Here is an 11,940-nt window from a genome sequence, read left to right as displayed (position 1 = left end):
GGCTTCTCAGTGTCTCTGGAGAGGGCACTAGGATGGCAGCTTTTCCTTCACAGCAATTTATGCCTCCAGTTATGCTTTCAACATTCACAACCACCAGGACCACAGTGCCAAAAAGGTGACTTTATTGAACACACAAAAAGAAATTTAGAATCCTGTTCTTTCATTGATAAAAGGTGATTCAGCACCAAGTCCCCACATCACCATTTTCCTAGTATTCTGTAAAGGTCATGGGAATGGAAGGAACAACTCCAGCTGGCTGCAGTGAGTTCCTACAGCAGGAAATCACACTGGAGAAAGGTCAAAGGACAGTGCTCAAGGTTTCCAAAATTCTCCACAAAATTCACCAGAGCCCAGTTCTTTCAAGAGTGAGTCTTGGCCCCTTCATCTCCTGTGTTTAATTAATAGTTTGTCTTTCAGAATTTTATACTTTGACTTAAAGCTGGTCTGAGACTTCACATTCTTATGAAATTTCTAATGTTAGAAACAACCTGTTTCCTGTGGATAGGGACTTTTAATAGTTTAACTTATTTCAGTTAGAGAATAGAAAGTGAAAGAATGAAAATAAATTCATCTACAAACATTGTACTACCTATTTTTGTCATCACTGTGACTGCTGATTACACAGGACTTGAGGGGGAAATGTTAATTTTAGATCTTGGAATGAGGGTTAAGTTCATCATAATATTCAGGCCCTGGAAGCAGTTTGAGTCTTGGTCTAGGAATATGAGGTTCTTGTTCACAGCTGAGCAGATTAGAAAGCAGTAAGACCTTAAGAAGTTGACCTGTATCATAGACTTCCTAACCTTTCCCCTAGACATTCTCCTTACAAAGCTATAATCAATATCTCAATATCTCATTTCTCTTTATACGTCCCAAGCTGTAATACCATTGAGAATCCAGTTGTCCTCTGACCTTGACACATAACCCATGTCACACAAATGTACAGACACAAACTTCCTCCTCTCTCTCTCTCTCTCTCTCTCTCTCTCTCTCTCTCTCTCTCTCTCTCACACACACACACACACACACACACACACACACACACACACTGGATGTAAACACTCATGAACACATGCACACACAGAAATAATGTGAACAACTAAAGCAAACGAAGGTTGGAAAGATCCTGAATAACAACACTTGAGACTGACTTCCGTCGTCTTCGTGGAATGCAAATGTGCATACACATGTGACAACACATGAAAACAAATATGACACTAGATTAACACACATGCTCAAACACAGTTTCTTCAAGGCTTTGTTGTCGTTTTTGCTTAAACACGCTTAAGCTTGACTGTGAATGGACTCACATTTTAAATAAATTAGCACATATAAGATTAAATACTTTAGCATGTGTGAGTTTCCAAATTATTAGCTGTCTCCATTTAAGTTTGAAATATCTGTAAGGATTTGTGTTATCATTGCTTTGATGTAATAGCTGAGTGAAGCAATGGGAGCAAGGAGGAGTTATTTTAGCTCATAGTTTGATAACGTAATTCACTGCGATAGAGAATGCATGATGGCAAACTTGAGGCTGCTTTTGACATTGCATCTGCAGATGGCATCACAGAAGCAGAAACACTTATGTAGCTAATTTTGGTTTTCTGTATGTAGTATAACCCTAACCAGCAGAGTGACGCTGCTTACACTTAAGACAGATCTTCCCACTTCAATTAACCAAAGTTAGAACAATATATTTTGACATTCCAGAGATTTATTCTCAAGTTGATGCTAGATGCTGACAAATTGACAATCAATATACACTGTCACAAGTGAGCTTCAAGTGCCAATGTCACTAAACATTTTAAATCTTTAACATTTCTCAGAAGAAATAATTGCTTTGATTTAAAGTAATTTTACAGATCTTGAAAGTACTATCCTCAACTTCATATAGGAAAAGAAAAAAATCCAGAATAGCTAAAATAATCCTGTACAGTAAAGGAACTTCTGGAGGTGTCACCACCCCAGGTTTCAAGCTGTAATATATAAAGCTGTAGTAATAAAAACCACATAGTGAGAGTCAGATCTCACTCTCCACTCAACGGTGGAGAATATCTTGTTCATTGGCTAGGTCTGGGTAGGGGTTCGAAGTTTACTGCTTATATTCTCCTTGGCTGGTGCCTTAGTTTGAGGAGGACCCCAGGACCCAGATTCCCTAGATAGGGAGGCCTGGCGGCACTCAGGAAGGATAGCAAATTACCAAGAAGAGACTTGATACTCTAAAGCATATATAGGGGGAGGAGGTCTCTGTCAGTCACAGACATAGGGGAGGGGAGAAGGGGGGAAGCCGGAGGGAGGGAGGAATAGGAGGATACAAGGGAAGGGCTAACAATTGAGATGTAATATGAACAAATTAATAAAAAAAATTTAAAAAAAAACCCATATAGCGGTGGCATAAAAACAGAAGGTTGGTCAGTGGAATTCAATTGAAGTCCTAGGTAAAAATCCACATGCCTTCGACTGCTTGAATTTTGATAAAGAAACCAGAAATACACAATGGAAAAAAAGAGAGCATGTTCAACAAATGGTGCTGGCATAACTGGAATTCAGCATGTCAACTAATACAAATAAATCCATATTTATCACTGTGCATAAAACTCAAATCCAAGTGGAATAAAAACTCCCCATATACACTGAACCTAATGTAAGAGAAAGTGGGAGATAGACTTGAATGCATTGTCAGAGGAGACAACTTTTTCAAGAGAACACTGATAGCACAGGCACTAAGATCAACAACAAAAACATGGGGCCTCATGAAACAGAAAATCTTCTGTAAGGCAAAAACACCTTTAATATTGCAAAAATGGAAGCCTACAGAATGGGAAAGGTTTTCACCACCTCCACATCTGACATTGGGCTAATATGCAAAATATATTTCTAAAAAGCTCATGAAACTAGACGTCAAGAAACTAAATAATTTTAAAAAGGAGGTGCATTTTGTGATTATATTTATTTTTGAAATTTTTTTATTTTATTAATTTATTCATATTACATCTCAGTGGTTATCCCATCCCTCGTATCCTCCCATTCCTCCCTCCCTCCCATTTTCCCCTTATACAAAAAAATGCATATTTAGAAAGTTTTACTGTCCTTACTTTTCTTCCAGCATATCTAATCATATTTCATAGAACTTTCAATTGTCTGTTATTGGCATTCAACCATTGTATTCAACTAGTTAATGTACTTTGTAAAGAAAGTCATAACAAAATCAACTTGTCTGATAGACAATAAGCATGTAATAAAAACATTGTAAGATTTGTCTGCTTTTATTGCAAAAAATCCATATAAATACTCTTCTTAGTCAAAAAAAAAAAAAAAGAGGTGCCTATCTTAAAAGAATTCTCAACATAGGAATTTCAAAAGGCTGAGAAACACTTAAATATTCAGTGTCCTTAGTCATCAGGGAAATGAAAATCAAAACTGTTTTTAGATTCCATCTTACACCTTGCAAAATGTCTAAGAACATAAAAGCATAAGTGACAGCTCATACTGGCAAGGATGTGGAGCAAGAGAAACACTTCTCGATTACTGGTGGGAGTGTAAACTTGTATAGCCACTGTGGAAATCAATAGGATAGTTCCTTAGAAAATTGGGAATAGATCTACCTCAAGACCCAGCTATAACACACTTGGTCATATATCCAAAGGACGCTCCATCCTACCACAAGGACACTTGCTCAACTATGTTCATAGCAGCTTTATGTAGAATAGCCAGGAACTGGAAACAACCTAGATGTCCCTAAACTAAATAATGAAGAAAATGTGGTGTATTTATACAATGGAATATTTTTCAGATGTCAAAAACAGTGACATCATGAAACTTTCAGGCAAATGGATGCAATTAGGCAGTCTGAGGTAACTCAGACTGCAAAAGACAAATATGGTATGTGTTCAGTTATAAGTGGTCACTAGTTGTTAAGTAGAGAATACCCATGCTCCAATCCACAGACATAGAAAGGCTAACTAACAAAAAAGGCTCAAGAGGTGTACACATGGATCTCCTTGGAAGGGGGCAAAGAATAGATTTTTAAAGAGTTACTGGGGAGGGGAGAGGATGGAAACAAGAGAGATTATGGAGGCAGTGAGAGGGATGGAGAGAGAGAGAGAGAGAGAGAGAGAGAGAGAGAGAGAGAGAGAGAGAGAGAGAGAGAGAGAGAGGGCATACTGAGAAAGATTACTGGAATTGGAAGGGGGCACATTTGGGGGATAATGCAGAAACCTAATGCAGTGGATACTACTTGGGATTTACAAGAGTGATGCCAGGGAGGACTCCTAGTAAAGGAAACTGAACTGGCAATTGTCTGAAAACAGGCAAAGTTCCCAGCAGTGGGACTGGTACATTAACACAGCCACAAAACCATTGACCTATATCTGCCCAGCCTACAATATGAGCTGGGGTAATGGTGGCAGAGAACTTAAAGGAGTGGCCATCCCATGACTGGCCCAACTTGAGGCCCACAGGATGAGAGAGAGTTCACACCTGGTATTACCTAAATGGTCAAGAACCAGAGGCGGGAAAGCCACAGACCCAGGAAAAGCATGAAACATGACCAGAAAAAAAAAAAAGAATGTCATCCAAATGATTCCAAATTATATTCTGCTATACTCATGCATTGGCACCTAGCTCAGGTGTCATCAGCGAGGCCACGTCCAGTATAAGATGGATACAGCAAACCATGGTCAAACATTAGGTAGACCAGGACAACTCCACAGTTGTCCAGAATGAAGGGCACATAAGAGCTCACAGAGACTTGAAGGGACAAGCATGGATCTTGTATGGGTGTGAGCTAGGTTCTCTGTATATGTTATGGATACTTAGCTTGGTGTACTTTGGGGACTTCCAATAGTGGGGTTCAGGATATTTCTGACCCTTTTGTCAGCTCTGCTCTTACAACCTTATTTATTCCTGATGCGTTGCTGTGTTTAACCTTCACATGAAGGATTACGCCTAGTCTTATTTTAACATGTTATGCCATGTTGAGTTGATGTCCTTGGGAGCTCTGCTCTTTTTTTTCTAAAGAGAAAAGCAGATCAGTGAGAGCCCTGCTCTTTTTTTTTTTTCTAAAGGGAAAAGCAGATCAGTGAGAGAAGAGAAATAGGGAGATGGACTGGGAGGAATAGAAGGTGGGAAGTCTGCAGCTGAGATAAAATAAATGAGAGGATTTTAAAAAATACTATACACAGTAATTAAAAGCAAAAATAAATACAAAATAAATTTTCATTTAAGGTTTCCAACAAGTAAGCTCTATCAAGATTCTCTGATTCTGAGGATTTAAGAAAACCAGGAACCAACCTGTTGGTGCTCAATGACTATTTTACAAGAAAATACTTAAATAAGTTGGAGAATGATAACAACTGCAGCTTCATGTCTCCAGTATACAAAAAAGAAATCATATATAAAAAGGTATGATTATATAATTTAGAACAAAGCAAGTCTGAACATGGGTGTACGGCAGTCAAGTCTTAAACAGAATCTGTCCTATCCACTAATAACTTGTACTTGTGTTCAGCATTATACCCTCTATAACTCACACAGCACAGAAGAAGGTGCTGATGAGAGATGAAGGATTAATCATCATGTAATGTGTACAGTGATCGCAGGACAAAGTTCAACTCATTGATCATGATCTCATTTAGCACGAAGTTTCAAAGAATGCTCCCTAAGAATCAATCAAGAATCAGACGTGCACAGATATGGAACTGCAGAAAATATTTTATTTAAATCTTATTTCAGGCATAAGATGAAAGAGATATGGATCAAGACCACATGGTTTATGGAGGGTGAAAGACTCAGTTGGTGGCCATGGTCTCCTCAATCCAGCTCAGGTAGTTGCAGACCTTGGTGTAGACACCAGGCATGCCCTTCATTGCACAGCCTGTACCCCAGGAGACAATGCCCTGGATTTCTCCACTGCAGACCACAGGGCCACCAGAATCACCCTGTGCAGAGAGAAAAGACAGTTACTATAGGCTTATGTTGAGGTGAGTGATTGGAACCCATGATGGTTCTCCATTATCAGGAGGTCCTGACCCTCTGAGAAGCAATGCAGATTCCCTGCATATAATTGTAATTAGTTACATCCTTGTCGATTCTTTCTCTATAACCTTGTATTTCCTTACTTTCCACATCAGGCCAGGAAAAAGTGAGGGCTGGGGTATTTCTTGGTCTTTTTACTGCCCTTGCAAAGTGATCACATCCCTTAAAATATTTTTTGTATTATTTTGCACAGCATCATCTGCTCTGATTTCACCCTTGTTCTTATCCACCAATATCACCAAGATAAAACCTGTTTCTATTCATAGGCCTTTTCTCATCTCATGTGAAACCTTCCAGACAGATGTGCTGGCTTCTCTGCCAAAGGGGAATATGGTAGAGTGGAGAGGAAAGGAGAGAGAGAGAGAGAGAGAGAGAGAGAGAGAGAGAGAGAGAGAGAGAGAGAGAGAGAGAGAGAGAGAGACAGACAGAGACAGAGACACAGAAAGACAGAGACAGAGAGGGAGACAGAGAGAGAGACAGAGATACAGAGACAGACAGAGAGACAGTGAGACAGACAGAGAGACATAGACAGAGAGGCAGAGAGATTTTGAGAAAGAGTCAAGGAAACTCACATCACAAGAGTCCTTTCCACCTTCCAGGAAGCCCAGGCAGAACATGTTCCTGGTGATCATGTCTGGGTAAGAACTTCTGCAAGAACTGGCAGAGAGAACAGGGGCTTCCAGACACTGAAGGCGTGCTGGGTATGTGCCTGTTGAGAGTGAAAATGGAAGATCCTTCAGTACCTTCCTGGAAAATTTTAACTCTCTCAGCTCTCTGCTTCACTGCACGCCTAATCTTCCAAGTAGCAAAACATTTACAATTAAGCTGTACTTTTGTTTTTAAAAGATTTTCTGATTAGTGTTAACGACCTTTTCTTTCTACGACAGTCCTGCCATTGGTCTAGGGTCTCATATATGAAACAGTCCAGATCTCTGGTCATCAACTCTATTTGCCATTTGAGTTTTAGTTTTCTTTGTATCACTGGTCACATGAATTAAATAATTTTGCACCATGATAAAAGGTCATTCTTGTGTTTTCCAACATGGTCTTAGGAAAGTCCTCTTCTGGATTCCAATTAAGTGTATTCCAGGACTGCCTAAGTCTAAAGCTGCCTTTAGGGGGTTTGTCCTCAGTAAGAATGTGGGTTGTTGACCCCCTGTACGCCTTTCATCTCTGGTATTTGTATATTTGAAATTTATACCCATTGACACTTACCTATAAGGTTCATAGTATTTCCCCAGCCAGACACAAGGCACCAAGCACCTGCAGATGCACAGGATCTGGGCAGAGAGACTGTGGACACTCGGGAGCCCAAGAGGGCAGGGGACTTCAGTTTAATCAGCATGATGTCATTGTCCAGAGTATCCTTGTTGTACTTGGGGTGGCGGATGATCTTTTGCACATCAATGAACTGCTCACCACCCTCCAGGACATGAATATTGTGTTCTCCAAGGCGAACCTGGAGTCTCCTGGATTAACAGAAAAGAAAATCTCTAAGTATCTCACTTGAGGTTTTTCTTCTTCAAGTTCAAAGTTCAGAAGATAGAAACAGATATCACCCTCATAAAGCATCCAATCTCCTATGGACTCTGCAGTTAAAGTAAAATTGTGCCCCGCCCCCCACTAACAATTTGCAGGATAGATGATTCCTTGGATTGTTTTCTGCCCATACTGACTCACAAAGGGCCATCTTCTTGGCAGTGGCACTAGAACACTGATGGGCCTTAAGCACAGGAATCTGAGTATTGTTCCCTTACCTTTTGTAGCAGTGAGCTGCAGACAGGACCCATTGGTCACTGATGAGGGAGCCCCCACACTGATGGCCAGTGCCATCATTCAAAGACACTTGATAGGGAACAGAATGCTTCGGACAGGTGTAGCCTCCAACAATCTTGTCATCATCATTTGTAGGGAGAGCAACTGGGGGAGAATTTTGGATCTTTAGTATAAGAAGACTTGTCTTAAAATTGGAAATTGGTCTTCCATCTGAAGTTTGTACAGATCAACCAAAAAAGACATGTGTCCTCCTATTCAGTAAAATGTACTTACAATGTTGTAAAAGTATTATGTTCTATTCTAGGATACATGTTTATTATCATTGATAATAGAACTTAAATTTACAAAATAATATTAAGTTATCTGCCATCCGTGTGTGTGTGTGTGTGTGTGTGTGTGTGTGTGTGTGTGAGAGAGAGAGAGAGAGAGAGAGAGAGAGAGAGAGAGAGAGAGAGAGAGAGAGAGAGAGAGAGAGAGAGAGAGAGACAGAGACAGAGAGACAGAGAGAGACGCAGAGAGAGACGCAGAGAGACAGAGACAGAGAGAGCCACTGTGGGGGTAAAAAACAAACAAACAACAAACAAATCATAAAGTGTTGACTTCATATGCCACAAATGGGTCCCCTGTATCATAGTTCAGTTCTAATTCTTGATGGTAAGCACCTTTATTTGTAGAGCCATTTGCAACCCTGATATTTATCTTTAAATTCCATCTTTTAAGTTGTATTTATGTATTTCTACATAACACAACCAAATACTTATTTATAATGTTTGATATAATTTGTGTATATCATTACATCACAGTACTATGTTTTGCTTCTCTAAAATTTCTCATTTTTCTTGATATTTTGGCACATGTATTGTTTTGATATGTCCATTGATTCACCAAGTATTTCCAAAGACATTTGTATTTTCCTTTAAAAATTCCACCCATGTTTATAAATTATATTGACTATGTCAACTTCCAAGGTTTCTTATAACTATAAAGATAAATAATCCATATGATCCAATCATTACAATATTTGAAGTTTCCAAGCAGGAGGAAATACATACTGAGTCAACACTGATATGAATTGTAAGTATTTTAGTTTGAACTTTAATTTTATTAACCTAGAGAAATCATTTTTTTATTATTGAATAACATGTGCCTTTATACAAGACTGATTTTATATATAAAGATTTTGTTTAATATACCCTAAAATTTTTTTCTGTGCGTAATAACACATCTTTTCCAAGTCTTACAGCTTTGTGCAAATTACCAGACCTTTGGTCTTCCATGGAATCAGGATTTAATGTCTGCACCCTTTTCTTGGAGAAGATAGTAATTCCAGTTATTTATTACTTCTTCATAGAGAGGTGAAGACACACACTTCTGTAATGCATCCTATCCTATATTTTCTTCACTAACCAATAGAATACATTAATGTAGTAAGTAATGCTGCTTGGCCACTTCAATCTTCTTGCACTTGGAGTATATACTCAATGGCTTTTACTGTTTTCCACTTCAAAGTGCAAACTTGGATGCATGATAGACACATGATAAAATGCCCTTTGAAAGACTTACCAGCAGCTCCCAGGACAGCAAAGAAGATGAAGATATTCATGGCTTCTCAGTGTGTCTGGAGAGGGCACTAGGATGAAAGCTTTTCCTTCACAGCTATTTATACCTCCAGTTATGCTTTCAACATTCACAACCAGCAGGACCACAGTGCCAAAAAGGTGACTTTATTGAACACACACCCACAAAACAAATTTAGAATCCTGTTCTGTGATGAAAGGTGATTCAGCACCAAGTCCCCACATCACCATTTTCCCAGTATTCTGTAAAGGTCATGGGAATGGAAGGATCAACTCCAGCTGGCTGCACGAAATCACACTAGAGAAAGGTCAAAGGACAGTGCTCAAAGTTTCTAGAATTCTCCACAAAATTCACCAGAGCTAGCTGAATACTCAAAAAATAATCTATATAATATACAATATTCAAGGTGAGTCAGGCATTTTGTCCATGGCACAAATATATGTCTATTTTTTTTGCCACTTTTGAACTTGAGAGAGAATATCAAAGTAGAAAGTATTGTGTATTTACAGTTCAACTGGAAATGCCCGTATAAAATTTGGTCTTAGAAAGATGAAGTTTTAGCAAATGTTAGATTTAGCAAAAATAATCCATGTGATATATATGAGATGGCACAAAATATGTCTATAGAATGTCTTGGGATTTACTGAAGACAGCTTCCATAGGTCAGGTACACAGAGGAGGGGAGTGGGACAGACTTTTCTCTAAGGGAGAAAATGTAATTCTCTAGGGCTGGTGAAAAGTGGGGAAACACACACACACACACACACACACACACACACATGCATGCATTCACACACGCACATACCTGCACACATGCACACACTCACCCACACAATCTTGGTGGGTGAAACAAGGATCTACAAGCTCCAACCATTTTATTTTTTTCTCCCATAGTTTATATCCACCAGGAAAATCTCTCAGATTGTACAAAAATTATTTTGTATTTTTTCTTTAAGAAAATGACTACAATGAATATTTTAAAAAGCATATTGACAATACACTTAAGTGATTAAACATTTTGTGTATTACAAGTAAAAAAATTATTACCAAGAACCCACATACATTCATGTTTAAGTAACTGTTATAGATTAACAAAGTATAAACAAGCAAGGTATTTTTTTCTCAGTTATTTCACCTACAGAGAGGCTGCAATTTGCAGTTACATAGGAAAGATCAATCATCTTGTTACATATTTTAAAAAATAATCTTACACAACACCACAAGAAAACATACAGAATCAATTAAGGGCCCACAGAGACCGAACCACTGAACCAAGAGCACACATGGGAAAGACCTAGGCCCTTGGCACCTATGTAACAGTTGTGTAGCTTGGTTTTCATGTGGGACTCTTACCAGCAGGAGCAGGAGCTGTATCTAATTCTGTCTCTTGTCCTTGAATTCTTTTCTCTAACTAGGCTACCTTGCCTAGCTACAATAGATGTGCCTACTCCTACTGCAACTTTGTATGCCCACACTAGTTCATATCCATGGGAGGCTTCCTTTATCTGAGCTTTTCTGAGAAGAAAGGTGGGACAGGAGGATGGCAGGGAGATGAAGTGGGAGGCAGGGACTGGAAGGAGAGGGGGGAGGGGAAGCTACAATAGGGATACATAAATTAATTTAAAAAAGCAAAAAAAAAGTAACCTTATAAAAATCTTTAAAGAATCACAAATCTAAACTTTTATGTAAAAAACACTCATTTTTATTTTAAATCCTCAGCGTGCATACCTACTCATTAACAACTTTTTTTTTTATTAAATTGTATCAGGAAGCCGAGGGCAAAAATGGGTACAAGAAATTAATTATCATCTTGATCACCAGCCAGAAAGGCACATCAGCTAGTACGAGTTGGGCTGCCATTGGTCTTGTTTCCTGATCTCAGGGAAAAAAACCTCTTGCTCACTTATTAAGAGGGTGTATTTTTTAAAATTTTATTTATTATATATACAGTATGCATCCGATCACATTATAGATGGTTGTGAGCCACCATGTGGTTGCTGGGAATTGAACTCAGGACCTCTGCAAGAGCAGTCAAGTGCTCTTAACCACTGAGCCATCTTCCCAGCCCCCAAGAGGGTGTATTTCTATCCCTCCATTGACTCTTCCACAAGCCCAACATTTGCTGTTTGCCTGTGAGTCTCAGCATCTGTTTTGATCCACTGCTGGGCGGAGCTTCTCAGAGGGCAGCTATGCGAGGGTCTCATCTGCGAGCATAATGGGGTATCACTAATTGTGTCAGAGCTTGGCTCTCCTCCATGGGCTGGGACTCAGGCTGTGTAGCTGATGTGCAGCTCAGTCTTCATGTGGGTACCCTAGTAAGAAGAGTGGGGGCTGTCTCTGATATGGACTCTGTTACCTGCTTTTCAGTCACTTCCCCCTGACAGGGCTGCCTCCCCCAGGCCACAGAGGAAGAAGATGCACTCAGTCGTGATCCAACTTGATGTTCTGGGGTGGCTTGGTGGGAGCTCCCCTTTTCTGAAGGACAAGGAAGTGGGCAAGGTGGAAGAAACAGGGAGGGTGGTACTTGGAGGAGAGGAGGAAGGAGACTAA

General features: G+C 39.5%; 1 protein-coding gene across 1 annotated transcript; it reads right to left on the bottom strand.

Annotated features, from left to right (window-relative positions):
- Positions 1–5,709: 5,709 nt before the first annotated feature.
- Positions 5,710–9,433, bottom strand: LOC127194212 (trypsin-4). The gene is made up of 5 exons (XM_051151535.1): positions 9,376–9,433; positions 7,794–7,956; positions 7,252–7,505; positions 6,609–6,745; positions 5,710–5,939 (listed from the first exon to the last, which is right to left on the bottom strand). The coding sequence occupies exons 1-5, from the start codon at positions 9,413–9,415 to the stop codon at positions 5,790–5,792; spliced, it is 744 nt and encodes a 247-aa protein (XP_051007492.1). The 5' UTR covers positions 9,416–9,433; the 3' UTR covers positions 5,710–5,789.
- Between the last annotated feature and the right edge of the window lie 2,507 nt (positions 9,434–11,940).

The sequence above is a fragment of the Acomys russatus genome, chromosome 10 (genome assembly GCF_903995435.1).
Source record: "Acomys russatus chromosome 10, mAcoRus1.1, whole genome shotgun sequence".
In the NCBI taxonomy this organism is placed as follows: domain Eukaryota; kingdom Metazoa; phylum Chordata; class Mammalia; order Rodentia; family Muridae; genus Acomys; species Acomys russatus.
Note: the sequence above shows the minus strand (reverse complement) of the source record. Positions and strands in the feature narration are given on the sequence as shown.

Bases quoted from the DNA above. Each gene is read 5' to 3' on its own strand.
- LOC127194212 (XM_051151535.1), bottom strand. From the start codon at position 9,415: ATGAATATCTTCATCTTCTTTGCTGTCCTGGGAGCTGCTG. The intron at 6,746-7,251 runs GTAAGTGTCAAT...CACTCTCAACAG, and splicing joins AAATACTATGAACCTTATAG to GCACATACCCAGCACGCCTT. The intron at 5,940-6,608 runs GTGAGTTTCCTT...CTCTCTGCACAG, and splicing joins GTGGAAAGGACTCTTGTGAT to GGTGATTCTGGTGGCCCTGT.